This window comes from Balaenoptera borealis (assembly GCF_965194805.1).
Source record: "Balaenoptera borealis genome assembly, chromosome: 3".
NCBI lineage: Eukaryota > Metazoa > Chordata > Mammalia > Artiodactyla > Balaenopteridae > Balaenoptera > Balaenoptera borealis.
The window spans coordinates 49,327,567-49,348,162 of record NC_138866.1 but is presented as its reverse complement, the minus strand read 5'-3'; the positions used below and the strand labels follow the sequence as shown (position 1 = coordinate 49,348,162).

General features: G+C 35.7%; 1 protein-coding gene across 3 annotated transcripts in view; it reads right to left on the bottom strand.

Moving 5' to 3' along the window:
- The window catches only part of MAP4K5 (mitogen-activated protein kinase kinase kinase kinase 5), a 144,098-nt gene that overhangs the window by 23,024 nt on the left and 100,478 nt on the right, over positions 1-20,596 (bottom strand). For 2 of the 3 annotated variants that reach the window (XM_082384816.1, XM_082384818.1), the window contains exons 16-26: positions 20,328-20,395; positions 18,096-18,138; positions 17,249-17,459; positions 16,279-16,376; positions 16,069-16,110; positions 15,092-15,176; positions 7,114-7,193; positions 6,753-6,813; positions 3,332-3,446; positions 2,901-2,959; positions 395-498 (exon numbers count right to left, since the gene is read on the bottom strand). In XM_082384816.1, coding sequence (XP_082240942.1) covers positions 395-498; positions 2,901-2,959; positions 3,332-3,446; positions 6,753-6,813; positions 7,114-7,193; positions 15,092-15,176; positions 16,069-16,110; positions 16,279-16,376; positions 17,249-17,459; positions 18,096-18,138; positions 20,328-20,395 — 966 coding nt within the window. The remainder of the gene's footprint in view (positions 1-394; positions 499-2,900; positions 2,960-3,331; positions 3,447-6,752; positions 6,814-7,113; positions 7,194-15,091; positions 15,177-16,068; positions 16,111-16,278; positions 16,377-17,248; positions 17,460-18,095; positions 18,139-20,327; positions 20,396-20,596) is intronic. The other variant, XM_082384817.1, reaches the window with a different exon arrangement.

Here is a 20,596-nt window from a genome sequence, read left to right as displayed (position 1 = left end):
ACAGGGAACTATATTTAATATCTTTTAATAACCTATAATGGAAAATAAGAAATAACTGAATACTTTGCTGTATACCTGAAACTAACACAATATCATAATACTTCAATTAAAAAAAGGACTACCTTTAAATATTATGATAAGAATCAGTTTTCCATAAAAATATGTTTTAGAGACTTGGCCATATTCTTGTTTATGGCTGTGATATTTCTGGAAGTTTATTAACATAAGTTAAAGATAAAATCTTAAGAACACAAAAATCCCTAAACCAAATAAACAGCTATAAAAACTATAAACATGCTAACCCTAGATGGTAGCATTGGGGTCTTAAAATTTCAGGCTCAGTTATACATTAGTGTTTTCTAAATTAAAAAAATGTAAGCAAAGTAATATATACCTTTATTAACATGAATTTCTGCATTGGCTCATACCACTGAAGTAAAACAATTCCAGACTGTAAAGCTCCACAGAGGTATTTATGTCCTGTGTAAGGGTTTCTGACTGGAAAGAAACAAAACAAAACAGACACACCCAAAACACTGAATATTTTTATATAAAAACAAAGTTTAGCTAAAAGCAATTACTAAGTTATACTCACCTAAAAGCTAACCCAGCTTTCTTAATAAAGGCAGTGCTGATACATAGGAAAAACCAATTAAATGTGGCCTGCCACTGGTACCAAAATATGAATGGAAGAATAATCATTTGAACTAGGATGATAAGAGTGCAGAAAGTAAAGAAAGATGATATCTTTTTCCTTTGGCTTTGTTATACCCTTTCCTTTTCACTCTCTTATCTCAATTTTAATTGCATACATTTACTTCCAAACATCTTTAATATACTAGGTTCTTAAACATAAAAACAGTATTTTAAGCACCAAAACACCTAAACTATTTTACAATCTAAAGAGCTGCTTAAGTAAATGGACCAAAAGAGTGAATTCTAGGTCTAGTGAATAAGGTCTAGAAGGCAACTGAAATCTATCATTCCATTTAAACAAAACTTATTTATTTATTTATTTATTGGGTCTTCATTGCTGCGCACGGGCTTTTCTCTAGTTGTGCTGAGTGGGGGCTACTCTTTGTTGCGGTGCCTGGTCTTATTGCGGTGGCTTCTCTTGTGGAGCAAGGGCTTTAGGCATGCGGGCTTCAGTAGTTATGGTGCGCGGGCTCAGCAGTCGTGATTCACAGGCTCTAGAGCGCAGGCTCAGTAGTTGTGGCGCACGGGCTTAGTTACTCTGTGGCATGTGGAATCTTCCCAGACCAGGGCTCGAACCCGTGTCCCCTGCACTGGCAGGCAGATCCTTAACCACTGTGCCACCAGGGAAGTCCTATGATTCCATTTTTGGTATAATAGTTTACAGCTGTCTACTTAAGACAAGATGAAAATAACTAATTATTTTATAGCTTAATAAAGATGTAACTTCCTTGACTCAAATCTACAGAAATTCACATTGGTCTTTCCTTCTCCCCAATTTGATTCCCATCAACAGTAATGTATTTGATTATAAAAGTAGTTATTTGCAGTAAGCTCTATCTTAAGATATTTATGAGTTATACCTCAGATTGTAAGCATCGAGACCTTTCCTGAGTCAGAGATACTGGGAATCTGATAACAGAAATGGACCTGCATCTCCCTAGAAAAATGCTCATGAAATTTGCTTATAACCAGAGAGTATGCTGTGGACCTAATGCAGCATGAAGATCAATGTTTAGGCTCACTGATTAAACAAAAAGAATAAACAGAAAGTTAGGAGCCCAGAATTTGAAGCCACAGACCAGGTCTGATCCCAGGTTCTGCTACTAGTGACATAAGTATCATAAGCTGTTTAAGGGTTAAGCGAGAGAAGATAATTATATAGCACAGAATTTAACCTTGCCCCAAAAGAGGTCTGGCCTTTGTCCTCTCTTTTGGGAGTTAATGTCTAAGCCTCAGGAATGTCATGCCTGACAGGAGTGTCTTTGTTTGCCTGGGGCCTTGGTCACCGTATACTCCAACAATATGATTTAGAGTGGGGGTTGGCAACACTGGAGAGTCTCAGGGTGGGGGACAGTAATGCCAGAAAGACGAGCCATGTAATTTAGGGTAGGGGCTTTGGGTCAGGCAATATCACTTGACCTCCAGAGGGGATAGATACTGAGATCAGCCATGTGGGCAATCAAGCATGCCCATGTGATAGAGCCTTAATAAAAACTCCAGACACTGAGGTTGCTGAGTAAGCTTCCCTAGTTGGTAATGCTCTGTGTGTATTGTCACACATCACTGTCAGAAAAGTAACACTGTCCATACGCTGTCTATTATTCCATAGAGAAAGGACAACAGAAGCTCTACATCTGGTATTTTTCCTGGATTCTGCCCTATGCACTTCTTCCCTTGGCTGATTTGAATCTATATCCTTTCCCTGTAATAAACCATAACCAGAGTATAACCATTTTCAGTGAATTCTGTGAGTCCTTCTAGTGAATTACTGAACATGAAGGTGGTTTGGGGAACTCCCCAAACTTGTAGTTGGTATCAGAAGTGAGTGGTCTTGTGTGGACTGTTCCTTCTAACTTCATAGTTGGCCAAACTCCTGAAATAATAATGTTCATAAAACACTAAGCAATAACTGTTAAATAAATGGTAAGTGTTAAATGAAAGCTAGGATATTAGCAGAGATAGAGCCTTAGGGACTATGGTTAAAAAATTTGAGGAACACTATGCTCTGAGAAAGCATCAGAGCAATTATCTTCAAGCATTTTTATGTCCGACTATACATTCCTGAGCTTCAATGGCCCCTTAACTCCTTATTTAGAACAAATATAAAGCCTACCTTCCTTCATTTAATACTATAAGACTCTACAGATAATTTTAAAGATGTTAAAAGTTCTCATCATCCAGTTTGAGAAACAGCATTTACTCACCTATGCAACATTTGTGGCAGCCTTTTGTATCAGGAATCTTTGTTGTTAAAGCGAACTTTCTGAAAACATAAGACAACATAAATGTACTCTACTGCAGTGGTTCCCAAACAGTGAGTGACGGGTGAATCAGTTCCATCAGAACCAGTCAAGGAGCTCTAAAAACCACTGTCTTAAACTCTGACCCCAAACTATCTGATTTTATAGAACTGAGGCAGGACCTGGGAATCTATATTATAAAACTTCTATGGATGATTGACATGGACAGTCAAGTTACAAAACACTTATCTTTTGAATTCTAGATGACATTTACTTTAGTGTAAACTACCTTTCAAAATTAAGACAAAAAGTTTTTTAGTGGGCAAGGAAGACTGGCTGTTTTAAAAATAGACACTAATTCCCCTCACTCCCAGTAGAATCAAAATATTCTGTACCTTGGTAGTATGCGGTCTGGAAACCTATGAGTTTGAATATGGGCAGCTAGTCCTGGTTTTTTGGCTTGTTCAAACAAAGCTATAAGATTATGAGAGTAGAGTTGAAAGGTTTTTCCTATAAAAGAGAAACATGTTATTTTTATTAGAATTATTTAAAGCAGAGAAATACTATTTTCAAGCAAAAGAAAAGATAATTACCTTCTAAAATGACGAGTCCAGCCATGTTCAAAAAGCCAAGAAAAATAGAGAAAAACACAAACAAAAAAACCTAGTTAATACTATTTTGAAAGATAATAAGTAAAATGAGTTTTAAGAAAGTAGATAATTTTGTTTCCCAGTACATAAATTAGATATATTCTGACTAATAGGTGATCTGGGCAGAATATATGTAAACCTTAATGAAGCCAACATAGAAAAAGAAATTGTTAAACACTGTACAATAGACTGAGTTACAATGATGTACATGTGATTATTTCAGTACAACATGGAAAATTATATAACTATACCACATTATCTTTCTGAGATAGTCCTATTTATCAATAATCTACCACATTACCTTGGATTAAAAACTGATTGTGAATGAAGTCTTGAAGATAACATTGAAATACTAAGAAAAATAAAGCAAACTAATATTATATGCCATAGGATATAGTAGGGCTACAATTATATCCTATAATTTATATGGGACAATAGAGCTACAATTTCCATATAATCAAAACCACAGCTGTATTAAAAAGGGGGATATATGGTAAACATTTTCTGACTCCTTATATACATGACATGGTACTATAACAACCCAAAATAGTATTTATCATTTTACTACTAGAAAACATGAAAAAAAAAAAATGGTTTTACCCTCAACAAAATTTTCTGTATTTTCTCAAAATGCAAACATTCTGCCTAACACTATACCACCCTTCCTTTCTCCAGTACCCCTTTATATATAACTAGCTACCCAAGCAGCTAACACATGTACATGTTTGTGCACACATGCAAAGAAATGCAGACCCTTAAACAGAACGTTTTCTCCTATTGAGCACTACTACCTATCTTCATTCAGTTCCACAGGTCATTTTAACTACAGTTTGGAAAGAACCAATTTATAGGCTAATTTTTCCGTCTTTCTGTAGTTATTTTATAAATATACAAGATGTACTATGGGTGGCTTTTAAGCTTATTCCCAAAGACAGGCATAAATAGGGATAAAAGCAGTAAGAGAGTTAGAGGAAAGTGACTCTATATGAATATAACTCAGAATTGTTAATTCAAACAGATCTGGGTTTAAGTTTATATTTTCATAATAGTAATATGATATATTAATATTTTATTAAACAAAAGTAAGAAAACTGGGGGAAACATAATCAAAATCAAAGAGATTAAATATTTTGAGGACCCCAGTTTTTTAAAAGACATTTATAGACAATCAAATAATATGCTCTTTGTAAACACTGTCATCAGCTCAAATATACAAATTCCTGAAGAATCTCTACTAGGCGATGGTTAGTAGATGAGTTTAAGTTATACACACTCACACACACATACTTAAAATTATGAAAATGGCATTTCTTAAATTAGACCACAATTCATAATGATCTGTCAGTGAGTTAAAACTATATCAGCACTGATGCTTTAACGCATAAGTAGCTGAAAGGTAGACTTAATAATGAAAAGCCTGACAGTACAGTAAATAAGAGCTAGGATGTATTCATCACATATCTATTGAGATACAGAGCACGAAAGAGTATCAAACAAAAAAACTGAAAAAAATTTAAGAAATGTTAAAATAATTTTTCAAAGTGGAGAAAGGGATAAATGCTATTTTAATAGCTGATCGCATTAGGATTAAGGAACAGAGAGAAATAATTAACTATCTTGTATAGTGGTCCCACCACAGAGTATTGTTCCAGGACCCCCTGCGGATACCAAAATCTGAGGTCCCTTATAAAAAGTCCCTTATATAAAATGGTGTAGTACTTGCATATAACCTATGCCCATTCTTCCACATACTTTAAATCATCTCTAGATTATGTATGATACCTAATACAATGTAAATGTATGTAAATAGTGACCCAATGCCTGGCAAATGCAAGTTTTTTCTTTTTGGAACTTCCTGGAATTAAAAAAAAATTCTATCTACAGTTGGTTGAATCTGTGCATGCAGATACAGAGGGCCAACTGTACTCTACTATCAGAATGAAAGCAAGCAGCAAGCCTTCAGGTAGCCACTTAAATCTAAAATGTAAGAAAATAGGTTTTGGCAGGTAACAATTAGGGGAAAAAGCCTGAACACCACCCCCTGCCCAACAACAACGAAAAAAGAAAAATACAAACAACAAAATTAGAATAGGTTGCTCTGGAACCCATCTGATTATTTATGAGACTTGAAAGCATTGGTCCAAGTTGGTTAGTAAATATGTGGTTCATAATAACATGAATTCTACCAGCAAGCATCTTCACAGTTTTCTAAGTACTTTGGATATCTCACTTGATCCTCACAGCAATCTTGTGAGGCTGTTATTGTTACCATCATCCTTATGTTACAATTAAGAAAACTGAGCACAGCAACATGGATGGACTTAGAGATTATCACACTTAAAGTGAATTAAGTCAGAAAGAGAAAAACAAATACCATATGATATCACTTATATGTGGAATCTAGAATATGACACAAAGGAACCTATCTACAAAACAGAAACAGACTCACAGACATAGAGAACAGACTTATGGTTGACAGTGGGAGGGGGCGTGGGGGAGGGATGGACTGGGAGTTTGGGATTAGCAGATGCAAACTACTATATACAGAATGTTTAAACAACAAGGTCCCACTGTATAGCACAGGAAACTATATTCAATATCCTGTGATAAACCATAATGGAAAAGAATATGAAAAAGAATGTATATATATGTATAACTGAATCACTTTGTTGTACAGCAGAAATTAACATGACACTGTAAATCAACTATACTTCAATAAAAAATAAATTAAAAAAAAGATATAATTTATGAAAAAAAAAGAAAACTGAGGCTGAGAGACAAGAGACAGTGATTGGCTTAAGGTTACAAAGAAAGGAAGCATCTGGATCCTCTGATTCTTTCCCTTCAACTGTTGATTCTCAGTGGAAGGCAGGGATGGTGACAGTAACAGAGACTGTGGAGAAGGGGATGGCCTCAGGGAACAATCACTGTCATGTTCCCCAACTGTGTAGTTCCTGGGCAGGTGTGGGAAGTACTGCTCTGACAACAAGGTCCCTTCTCAAAGTTTCTTCCAATTCTACATCGGTAAAAAATACCTGCAAGTCTCAAAGTTAACTATACTAGATTATAATTACCCTGAATAACATTTTAAAATAATGTGTATTAAAATTACATTTCTCTGCTTGTCCATGGTTTATTTTTCATATCATTTTCATAATATACATACCTGACAATGACATTAAAGTATTATTGATGACATAGAGCCAAGTACATTTCCGTGGAAATAACTATTAAGAAAAAAAAGGTAATTAAAACTCTCCGATTTTCATTCCCTTACCCCTTAACCTCCAAATTGCAACAGTCTGAAAGAGTAGAAAAACAAGTATTTTCTACCTTTCAGTATATTACCAAAACCTTATGGGAAAAAAATCTTTCAACATGAACATGTGAAGAGTACAATTTCACCCCTTTAAATATTTAAATCATAAAAATTAAAACTGAGGCCCATATAAATTGCTTTAAAATTAAGTTATTTACTTTATTCAATTGACTCAAACTAATTTTTTGAGTTAAAACTCCTAAATTACCTGTTCCATCGTTGCCTCATGTAGTTCATTGAGATTCAATGTATAAATACCATCTTCAGTTCCAAAAATAATGTACTGATCTAAAATAGTTGAGATAAATCACCAGAATTTACTATCATTTTCTGAAATCATTCACTAAAATAATGGCCCTATATTTTAATGGTATTAAGAGTTAGATAGCCACCCACCAATCCAAAGAAAAATTATTTTCTAAAACCCATGCTACCTTCTTTACCTCTTTCCCCAACTCTTTATTTTTTAACAGTAGATATATTCTGTTACTAACTCTGCTTTATCTTACTATAAAATCCTTTTTTAAAACATAATTTTCATCACATGTCATTTATTCAAACATAAGTAAATAAATGAGAAAGAAGGGAAATTGTCAATAGATGTCAATGGATTGTCAACAGATGCTAAAACTAGTCAGTGAAAGTCTAATGAGCAAGAGGATATGTATAAAGTCTCAATGAGTCTTCACACTAATTACTTATTAATTACTTTGGGAAACTAAATAATTAAGCGATTACTTAGAAAGGGAAAAATAGGAACTTGACAGAAGAGAAGGCTAGTGAACGCCACCTTAACCAACTGGTCAATGTTAATATCACTAGTATTTGGACAAGCTGATACCATGTGCCTCCTGATATGATGGACTAAGAAGAGCACAAAAACATTTCTCTGATATTTCTGCCCAAAATGCATAACGTGATCTAAGCATGAGGACTCATCAGACAAACTCAAATTAAGGGACATTCTACAAAATAAGCAGCCTCAAAATGGCAAGATCAAGAGAGAAAAAAAGGTTGAGAAACTGTTCCACACTAAAGCAGACTAAAGGCATGGTAGCTAAATCCAACATGTGAACTGGAACTGGATGTTGGATTGGCGAAAAAAAGGAGGGCGAAGATGATAAAAGACATTACTGGGATAATTAATAAAATTTAAATATGGACTGTGGATTAAAAGACAGGATTATATCAGTGATAAACTCCCTAATCTTTATAATTGTACTGTGATTATGTAAGAGATGATTCCTGTTCCTAGAAAATACAAACTGAAGTATAAGGGGAAGAGGAGCACGATGTCCACAACTCACTCTCAAGTGATTGAGAAAAAAATGCACATACAGACAGAAAAGAGTAAAACCAATGTGGCAAAAGGATGAACATACACACACTACTGTATATAAGACAGATAACCAACAAGAACCTACTGTAGAGCACAGGGAATGCTATGCAATATTCTGTGATAACCTATATGAGAAAAGAATCTAAAAAAGAAGGGATATATGTATATGAGTAACTGAATCACTTTGCTGTATACCTGAAACTAACACAACATTGTAAATCAACTATACTAAAATAAAATAAAGTAAATAAATAAATAAATAATCTGATGGTGAGAGCGTAAAACAAAAAAAAGAAACAACTGATGATTCTGAGTATATAGGGGTTCTTGTACTACAATATATATTTCTCTAACTTTTCTGTAAGTATAAACATAGCAAAATATAAAGGTACAAATATCAAAAAATCCTGTTTCCTTACTGTTAAAAATTCTTTTTCTCTGTTATATTTTCTAATAGCGGCATTTAAAACAGATAATTACACTACCTGTCTTTATGACTGTACTGAGGTAGAAACAAACATTTCCCAAACATCCTCTACTGCCTAACCTCTGCTAATTTCCAGGCAACCAGGTAGGCTCCTTCCTTCCTTGCAACAAGTTGAGTATTATGAGGATATGTATTATAAATGACCACATTGAGAACCAGAGGTGTTAAGTATCTTTTCCAAGTCACACAGTAATGTCAGAGTGGGAATTCAAACCCAGATCTCTTTGATTCCAAATTTTTGCCTCCATGTATTATGCTTCCTCACTTTAAAATTACACAGCCTAAATTTTTAAAAATAAATTTTATTTTGCCATCATTTCAGACTTTCAGAAAAGTTATAATAATACAACAATTCTTAAATATGCCTCATGCAGATTACACAAATGTTAACATTTACTGAGAGGGAAGACAGCAGAAGCAAGAAGAACTACAATCCTGCAGCCTGTGGAACAAAAATCACATTCAGAGAAAGATAGACAAGATGAAAAGGCAGAGGGCTACATACCAGATGAAGGAACAAGATAAAACCCCAGAAAAACAACTAAATGAAGTGGAGATGGGCAACCTTCCAGAAAAAGAATTCAGACTAATGATAGTGAAGATGATCCAGGACCTCGGAAAAAGAATGGAGGCAAAGATCGAGAAGATCCAAGAAATGTTTAACAAAGACCTAGAAGAATTAAAGAACAAACACCTAGAAAAATTAAGGAACAAACAAACAGAGATGAACAATACAATAACTGAAATGAAAAATACACTAGAAGGAATCAACAGCAGAATAACTGCGGCAGAAGAACACATAACTGACCTGGAAGACAGAATGGTGTAATTCACTGCCGCAGAACAGAATAAAGAAAAAAGAATGAAAAGAAATGAAGACAGCCTAAGAGACCTCTGGGACAACATTAAACGCAACAACATTCGCATTATAGGGGTCCCAAAAGGAGAAGAGAGAGAGAAAGGACCTGAGAAAATATTTGAAGAGATTATAGTCGAAAACTTCCCTAACATGGGAAAGGAAATAGCCGCCCAAGTCCAGGAAGTGCAGAGAGTCCCAGGCAGGATAAACCCAAGGAGAAACACGCCGAGACACATAGTAATCAAACTGAGAAAAATTAAAGACAAAGAAAAATTACTGAAAGCAACAAGGGAAAAACGACAAATAACATAGAAGGGAACTCCCATAAGGTTAACAGCTGATTTCTCAGCAGGAACTCTACAAGCCAGAAGGGAGTGGCATGATATATTTAAAGTGATGAAAGGGAAGAACGTACAACCAATATTACTCTACCCAGCAAGGATCTCATTCAGATTCGAGGGAGAAATCAAAAGCTTTACAGACAAGCAAAAGCTAAGAGAATTCAGCACCATCAAACAAGCTCTAAAACAAATGCTAAAGGAACTTCTCTAAGTGGGAAACACAAGAGAAGAAAAGGACCTACAAAAACAAACCCATAACAATTAAGAAAATGGTCACAGGAACATACATGTCGATAATTACCTTAAACGTGAATGGAATAAATGCTCCAACCAAAAGACAGAGGCTCTCTGAATGGATACAAAAACAAGACCCATATATATGCTGTCTACAAGAGACCCACTTCAGACCTAGGGACACATACAGACTGATAGTGAGGGGATGGAAAAAGATATTCCATGCAAATGGAAATCGAAAGAAAGCTGGAGTAGCAATACTCATATAAGGTAAAATAGACTTTAAAATAAAGAATGTTACAAGAGACAAGGAAGGACACTACATAATGATCAAGGGATCAATCCAAGAAGAAGATATAGGGCTTCCCTGGTGGCGCAGTGCTTAAGAATCTGCCTGCACTGGCAAGGGAAATGGGTTCGATCCCTGGTTCTGGAAGATCCCACATGCCATGGAGCAGCTAAGCCCGTGCGCCACAACTACTGAGCCCACGCGCCTAGAGCCCATGCTCCGCAACAAGAAAAGCCACTGCGATGAGAAGCCCGTGCACTGCAATGAAGAGTAGCCCCCGCTTGCCGCAACTAGAGAAAGCCCTCGCACAGCAACAAAGACCCAACGCAGTCAAAAGTAAATAATAATTAAAAAAAAGAAGAAGATATAACAATTACAAATATATATGCACCCAACACAGGAGCACCTCAATACATAAGGCAACTGCTAACAGCTCTAAAAGAGGAAATCGACAGTAACACAATAATAGTGGGGGACTTTAACACCTCACTTACACCAATGGACAGATCATCCAAACAGAAAGTTAATAAGGAAACACAAACTTTAAATGACACAATAGACCAGATAGATTTAATTGATATTCATAGGACATTCCATCCAAAAACAGCAGATTACATTTTCTTCTCAAGTACGCATGGAACATTCTCCGGAAAGATCACATCTTGAGTCACAAATCAAGGCTCAGTAAATTTAAGAAAACTGAAATCATATCAAGCACCTTTTCTGACCACAATGCTATGAGATTAGAAATCAATTACAGGGCAAAAAACGTAAAAAACACGAACACATGGAGGCTAAACAGCACGTTACTAAATAACCAGAGATCACTGAAGAAATCAAAAAGGAAATCAAAAAATACCTAGAGACAAACGACAATGAAAACACGACGATCCAAAACCGATGGGATGCAGCAAAAGCAGTTCTAAGAGGGAAGTTTATAGCAATGCAAGCATACCTCAAGACACAAGAAAAATCTCAAATAAACAATCCAACCTTACACCTAAAGGAACTAGAGAAAGAAGAACAAACAAAACCCGAAGTTAGTTCAACGAAAGAAATCATAAAGAACAGAGCAGAAATAAATGAAATAGAAACAAAGAAAACAATAGCAAAGATCAATAAAACTAAAAGCTGGTTCTTTGAGAAGATAAACAAAATTGATAAACCATTAGCCAGACTCATCAAGAAAGAGAGAGGACTCAAATTAATAAAATTAGAAATGAAAAAGGAGAAGTTACAACAGACACCGCAGAAATACAAAGCATCCTAACAGACTACTATAAGCAACTCTATGCCAATAAAATGGACAACTTGGAAGAAATGGACAAATTCTTAGAAAGGTGTAACCTTCCAAGACTGAACCAGGAAGAAACAGAAAATATGAACAGACCAATCACAAGTAAAGAAATTGAAAGTGTGATTAAAAATCTTCCAACAAACAAAAGTCCAGGACCAGATGGCTTCATAGGTGAATTCTATCAAACATTTAGAGAAGAGCTAACATCCATCTTTCTCAAACTCTTCCAAAAAATTGCAGAGGAAGGAACACTCCCAAACTCATTCTATGAGGCCACCATCACCCTGATACCAAAACCAGACAAAGATACTACAAAAAAAGAAAATTACAGACCAATAGCACTGATGAACATAGATGCAAAGATCCTCAACAAAATACTAGCAAACAGAATCCAGAAACACATTAAAAGGATCATACACCATGATGAAGTGGAATTTATCCCAGGGATGCAAGGATTCTTCAATATACGCAAATCAATCAATGTGATACACCATATTAACAAATTGAAGAATAAAATCCATATGATCATGTGAACAGATTCAGAAAAAGCTTTCGACAAAATTCAACACCCATTTATGATAAAAACTCTCCAGAAAGTGGGCATAGAGGGAACCTACCTCAACATAATAAAGGCCATATACGACCAACCCACAGCAAACATCATTCTCAATGGTGAAAAACTGAAAGCATTTCCTCTAAGATCAGGAACAAGACAAGGATGTCCACTCTCACCACTATTATTCAACATAGTTTTGGAAGTCCTAGCCACGGCAATCAGAGAAGAAACAGAAACAAAAGGAATACAAATGGGAAAAGAAGAAGTAAAAGTGTTACTGTTGCAGATGACATGATACTATACATAGAGAATCCTAAAGATGCCACCAGAAAACTACTAGAGCTAATCAGTGAATTTGGTAAAGTTGCAGGATACAAAATTAGTGCACAGAAATCTCTTGCATTCCTATACACTAATGATGAAAAATCTGAAAGAGAAATTAAGGAAACACTCCCATTTACCACTGCAACAAAAAGAATAAAATACCTAGGAATAAACCTACCTAGGGAGGCAAAAGCCCTGTATGCAGAAAACTATAAGACACTAATGAAAGAAATTAAAGATGATACAAACAGATGGAAAGATATACCATGTTCTTGGATTGGAAGAATCAATATTGTGAAAATGACTATACTACCCAAAGCAATCTACAGATTCAATGCAATCCCTATCAAATTACCAATGGCATTTTTTACAGAACTAGAACAAAAAAATCTTAAAATTGTATGGAGACACAAAAGACCCTGAATAGCCAAAGCAGTCTTGAGGGAAAAAAACGGAGCTGGAGGAATCAGACGCCCTGACTTTCAACTACACTACAAAGCTACAGTAATCAAGACAGTATGGTACTGGCACAAAAACAGATATATAGATCAATAGAACAGGATAGAAAGCCCAGAGATAAATCCACACACCTATGGTCAACTAATGTATGACAAAGAAGGCAAGGATATAAAGTGGAGAAAAGACAGTCTTGTCAATAAGTGGTGCTGGGAAAACTGGACAGCTACATGTAGAAGAATGAAATTAGAACACTCCTTAACACCATACAAAAATAAACTCAAAATGGATTAAAGACCTAAATGTAAGACCAGACAGTATAAAACTCTTAAGAGGAAAACACAGGAAGAACACTCTTTGACATAAATCACAGCAAGATCTTTTTTGATCCACCTCCTAGAGTAATGGAAATAAAAACAAAAATAAACAAATGGGACCTAATGAAACTTAAAAGCTTTTGCAAAGCAAAGGAAACTACAAACAAGACGAAAAGACAACTCTCTGAATGGGAGAAAATATTTGCAAATGAATCAACGGACAAAGGATTAATCTCCAAAATACGTAAACAGCTCATGCAGCTCAATATTAAAAAAACAAACAACCCAATCAAAAAACAGGCAGAAGACCTAACAGACATTTCTCCAAAAAAGACATACAGATGGCCAAGAAGCACATGAAAAGCTGCTCAAAATCACTAATTATTAGAGAAATGCAAATGAAAACTACAGTGTGGTATCACCTCACACCAGTCAGAATGGCCATCATCAAAAAATCTACAAACAACAAATGCTGGAGAAGGTGTGGAGAAAAGGGAACCTGCTTGCACTGTTGGTGGGAATGTAAATTGATATAGCCACTATGGAGAACAGTATGGAGGTTCCTTAAAAAACTAAAAATAGAACTACCATATGACCCAGCAATCCCACCACTGGGCGTATACCCTGAAAACCATAATTCAAAAAGACACATGCACCCCAACATGTTGTTCACTGTAACACTATTTACAATAGCCAGGTCATGGAAGCAACCTAAATGCCCATCGACAGACGAATGGATAAAGAAGATGTGGTACATATATACAATGGAATATTAGCCATATAAAGGAACAAAATTGGGTCATTTGTAGAGACATGGATGGATCTAGAGACTATCACACAGAGTGAAGTAAGTCAGAAAGAGAAAAACAAATATCATATATTAACGCAGACATGTGGATCCTAGAAAAATGGTACAGATGAACCGGTTTGCAGGGCAGAAATAGAAACAGAGATGTAGAGAACAAATGTATGGACACCAAGGGGGTAAAGTGCAGGTGGGGGTGGTGGTGGTGGTGGGATCAATTGGGAGATTGGGACTGACATGTATATACTAATATGTATAAAATAGATAACTAATAAGAACCTGCTGTATAAAAAATAAAATAAAATTCAAAAAAAAAATAAAGACACCACATGATCACACACACACAATAGAAGTTAAATTTACTACTTTTGCTTTTATCCTTCTTTCTCTGTACACACATATTTGTCTTCATTGTCTGAACTGTTTAAGTTATGAGCATGATACCCCTTTATTCCTAAATATTTGTGTGCATTTCTTTAAAAAAAAAAAAAAAAGGTCTTATACAACCACACAACAATGATCAAAATCAGGATATTAACACTGAAACAATACTATTATCTAATATCTTGATTTTACTGAAAGCGATTTTCAATTGTCTCAGTATTGTCCTTTTACATAAATGAAAATGCCGAATTATGGTTGCAGTCAGTTGTGATGTCTCTTTAGTCTCCTTTAACCAGGAACTGTTCCTCTTGAATTCTGATGCCTTAAACTAAAACTATTTATCTATTTAGGTTGTTACACTAAATAGTATAATACCTACACTCCTTAGCCTCTAAGTTGAACTTTTAAAGTAAAAAGCCCTCAGTTCACTGATCATAAGGATCTTTTCTGATAATGAATATTTTGTTGGAGATATATATAAAAATTCAGAAATGTTACCTTTTGTATCAGGATGTATCCAGGATGTTGCACAATTAATTTTCAAAGGACAGCCATCAAAAACTTTGGAAAAACATGCTCCCATCTTATTTATAAAGAAAGAAATGTTGACTTATTTGATTAGATAATTTTATACATTCTTAGAAAATAGCTAAGATTATTATGAAATGCTAAACTGACTCTTATTTGCATACACTTGTGGTCTCATTACAAAACAAAATTCATATTTTGGTATAATTTAACGCCTTCTATGAAGAGAGTTTTACACTCTTTCCTGTGTAATCCACTACTTTACAGCAAAAATATCAAATTTATCAAAACGTCTACATATGTCAATGATACATTCTAGGAATTTTACATGACTACTTATCTTTAGGACTAACATTTAATAATGGGAAACAATTAATGATTTTATTGAGTAACATCATAGTGATTATAATTGCAGTATACCTCCATAATAGTGATGAAAGGCGAAAGACTGATATTTACACTAAAGTTTTACTGTATAAAAAGGTACAATTTATAAGGCACCCATTCATATGACTGGCTGAACTACCTTAGGTAGGTTCTACAGAAGGACCAGAGAACAAGAGTTAACAGGAGCTTCCCTGTTCCTTTTCACTGTGTATAGTTCAATGTAAAAATGGCTTCAGGGGTAGAAAGATATTTAACCAACATAATGAAGAGGACACAGTACTAGTAATACCATCACATTAAAATTAAATTGGCCTTTGTAGGCTAATCAGAGAACCCAACTGTCCGTACTTATAAAAAGTGAAATTTACCCAATTCTAACTAACTCACTCAAATTAGGGTACATGATTTGATCCATGGTATATCCAAATGCATTTAATGCCTTTGTATTTTATGAATCCTTCCTTTCAATGGCTCAAGATACTTGATAGCAAATAAACAATCTTCTGTTGCTTCTAAAGAGAGAAAAATTGGCAAGTGGTTCACATAAAAATATTCCTTACCAGCACTTTTGGGGTGGGTGGGAGGCCATTGATTACTGGTTTCTGTGGGAAAAGTGATTTTTAATACTGTAAGACCTCTTAAAGCCTTAAGAAAAACTTTATACATTTAGAAATCCAGTTATTCAAATTCCTGAATTAAACAGACTATGCCCTTTATATGATAAATACAGTATTATTTACAACTAATCACCAAACACCTGTTATACCTACAGGGAAATCTCGCTTGTCCTTTTTTCGTGGTAACTGTGGTGCTTGCGCTGATCCTTCTGTGTTTTCACTCATCAGCTTTGAAATACCATCACCATTTCCTAAAGAGAATCATGGTTAAAAGCTGAATGACCATACAAATAAGTACTTTCCTTGAAAAATCATTTCCCCTTCCCCCCAGTACTTGTTTTCCATTTGGGTGTTCCTTTATAGGGAAATATTCTCTACTGTCAGATGAGTTAAAGCATCTCTGGTGCCTTTCTCTAGCTTATGTAGAGGCAGCACTGCATCTATAGCAGTGGTCTTAATCCATGAAAACAACAAATGTCTTTCCATATTGTGAGAAAAATGAAATCTAACCTACTAATGCTGATATTCAAGGCCTGTCATAATTTAAGTTCAACCTACCTTTTTAAGGCTTATCTCCCAGTATATACCCTTCAAAAGCTCACACTTCTACCATACTAGACTGTACTTCCAACACATTCTAGATTTTCCTGCTTCAGTGCATTTGTTCATTCTTTCTTGTTCTCTAAGAATGCCTGTCAGTATTGGTTCCACCTATTAAAGGCTCACCAAGCCGTTTAATGCTCTGCAAGGGCCTACCTCCTCTGTTCCCTATCCTTATCTCCCTCAGAGATCTCTTGCATTGTTACGTATAGTTACTTATTGTAGGAGACACTTAAACAAAATGTCTTGTCTGATATTATGTGCACATGGGTATAACTTCTGCTATAGACCCTGAACTTCCTGAGGGCAGGGTCATCCATTCATCTTTCTAGATCCTATAATATTTAGTAAGGGATCAAATTAGGGTTGAATTGGATTCAATCTATTTATAGTCCACCCATGTGGAACTTTAAAGAACCTTCACAAAGCTTCAAACAGTAATAAGACTGACTAAAGAAAAAAGACATTCTTTAAAATATGAACAAAACGGCCTTCTTTTCAGCCTTCACTTTGATTTATTTACCGAGATCACAGTATCTAGCTGTATGCACTCCAGGCCTGCTGATACTGCTAGCCATACCAATAGAGGAAGTCTCAGCTACAGGACCACAACTTGGGCTACTCTGTCTTCTGAGAACTTGGGGAGCTCTGTTCTCTGAATCAGGACAACGTTTTACAGTTGATGATTTTTCTTCATCTGGGAGGTTGTCTTCAGGGTAACTGTTTATCCTTGGCTAGTTGATAATAAGAAACGAAAGTACTTTAATAAATTTGGACATAAAACATTAACACTTTGTTATTATTATGCATCAAAGACTTTAGGGGGAGGAGAATATGCCTTTTTTTTCTTTCTCCTGTATAGTTCAATTCACTGGGCCAAGTAAGCAAGGTAAGCAAGAGCTGAGTTACTATCCCAACACAGCTATGAACTTGCCATGTGACTTTTAAGCAGCCCTAACCCCAAACTGATGTTTTTATAACCAATAAAATCATATACATAATCCACAAAATATTTAATAACTACAAACAAGCAAGGAAAGTGACTTAATAAAGTATGACTCTAGTGCACTGTCCAACTGTAGTAATAAATGAGGACTGTAAATGATGAACTCCTCTCCTCTCCATGTGGTCAAGTATTGCCTCAAATGAGTAATAACCTATCTTTGCCTTTTTCTAATAGCTATAAAAATATTATATTTCTCATGAAATCTTCTTTAATATATTTTTACATCTTCATAATATGCTCTTGAGGAAAACTTTACCCTAAAATATATTTAAGAGAATTTTGAATAAATTCAATAAAGTTATTTAAAAAATTTATATTATTATTTAAACAAGGATATATTGTTGAAAATCTTTAAGTAGCTCACCTTAGGAGGTAGGGGAGGTGGTATTGCACGTTTTGAGGTTGATCTAATACAAAGAGAAAAATGCAATTTAGATGGTGATAAATGACCATAACATAAAACACAGAGAGAGCATTAGATGTGCATTAAAATCTGCTTCTATTCAGGGGATATAAAAGACAATTAGATCATGGTACAGAGTATTTTTAACATGTGTTTTTTTTTTTACTTTTTGTTTGTTTGTTTATTTATTTATGGCTGTGTTGGGTCTTCGTTTCTGTGCGAGGGCTTTCTCTAGTTGTGGCAAGCGGGGGCCACTCTTCATCGCAGTGCGCGGGCCTCTCATTATCACGGCCTCTCTTGTTGCGGAGCCCAGGCTCCAGACGCGCAGGCTCAGTAGTTGTGGCTCACGGGCCTAGCCGCTCCGTGGCATGTGGGATCTTCCCAGACCAGGGCTCGAACCCGCGTCCCCTGCATTGGCAGGCAGATTCTCAACCACTGCGCCACCAGGGAAGCCCCAGAGTATTTTTTAAAGCTATAGGAAGACCTAAGATCTCACTCTGTCAAACTGTATTAGTATGACTATAAAATAGAGTTTTTATAAAGTGAATACGAAGTGTTTTTTACTTTATCGTTACGCTTTGCAACATTTAATATGTAATAAAAATGATATTAAACTTAGTAGTGAAAAAGAGATTTGGAATTTTAGAGTTGGAATCCACAGTGAATCATAGATTCAAATGGCTGTATCATCAAACCCTCTGTTACTCCAAGTGGGGTCCACAGATGAGCAACATTGGTATCACCTGGAAACTTTTTTTTTTTTTCTGGCTGCACAACACAGCTTGCAGGATCTTAGTTCTCCGACCAGGGATTGAACCAGGGCCCTCAGCAGTGAAAGTGCAGAGTCCTAACCCCTGGACTGCAAGGGAATTCCCATGGAAACTTTTATAAATGCATCCTCCAGACCTACTTAATCAGAATCTGCATTTTACCAAGATTTCCAGGTGATCCTCCAGGCACATCAAAACTTGAGAATCACTCATCTAGCCCACTGGTTCCACACATTTATCCATAGTCACTGCAATCAATTGCGAAGCTTTCAGGATTCTTAGATTCCACTCCCAAAGACTGTATTCTATAGCAGGGGTTAGGAAACTTTCTATAAAGGGTTAGACAGTAAATTTTGCAGGCTTTATGAATCATATAGTGGTCACAACTACTTAAACTCTTTTACTGTGTGAAAGCAGCCATGGATAATATATAAACTAATGATCATGGCTGTGTTCCAACTAACCTTCATTTATGAACACCGAAATTTAAATTTCATATAATTTTCACGTGTAACAAAATTACATTCTTCTTTTTTCAACCATTAAAAAATGTAAATAGGGCTTCCCTGGTGGCGCAGTGGTTGAGAATCTGCCTGCCAATGCAGGGGACACGGGTTCGAGCCCTGGTCTGGGAAGATCCCACATGCCGTGGAGCAACTGGGCCCGTGAGCCACAATTACTGAGCCTGCGCGTCTGGAGCCTGTGCTCCACAACAAGAGAGGCCGCGATAGTGAGAGGCCCGCGCACCGCGATGAAGAGTGGCCCCCACTTGCCGCAACTGGAGAAAGCCCTCACACAGAAACGAAGACCCAACACAGCCATAAATAAATAAATAAATAAATAAATAAAATATTTTAAAAAAAAATGTAAATATCATTCTAGTTCGTAGGATGTACAAAAAATAGGCACTAGGCCAGATCTGGTTTATAGGCTTACAGGCCATATTCTGCTAACCCCAGATCCACAGGCCTAATGTGGGGTCCAGGAATCTGTATTTCCAAAGAGCTCTCTAGGCACTGCAATGCACTAATAGGTTTGGAACAACTCATCTAGGTCAGCCCTGTCACTTAATCGTTGAGGAAAGACAGGTCTAGAATATGAAGTAACCACATTGCAGAGATGGAATTGGGGCTTTCTGATTCCTACTATCGTATTTTTTCCCATGAGATCATGTAGCTCATCTTTCAGTATATTAACACCACACGTACTGTATTTTGATTTAAAGAACAAAACTACAAAGCCTTAATGATCAACACATTATGCCTTTGGGCAATTAAAAAAAGTCAGAAGCTTTTCACTGACAAAAGGCATAGTACAACTTTTATAAGAAAAAAATTAAAGCTTATTAGAATAAAGCACTCCCCATCAAATACTGTTCTTATATAATTAAGTAAAATAAAGTTAAGCTAGAAAAACAACTTACTTGCCAGTATTTGCACCATCAACAAAAGGATTCCACCGTAACAGAAAGTTTGGGTCTGAAGACACTCCCTGTGAAGGTAAAAAAGAGTTTAAGATGCTACCTTATAACAGGTATCATTCATTTTATGTGATTCAAGAACATACTCATTGTCATGATTATTAATCATCTTGGCTTTCAACGGTTTAATCTCTAGCTACACTTGCTGTCATTTGACACATTTATGTCAATAACTCATTATTAGATGACTTAAACTTAACAGAATCTATAAA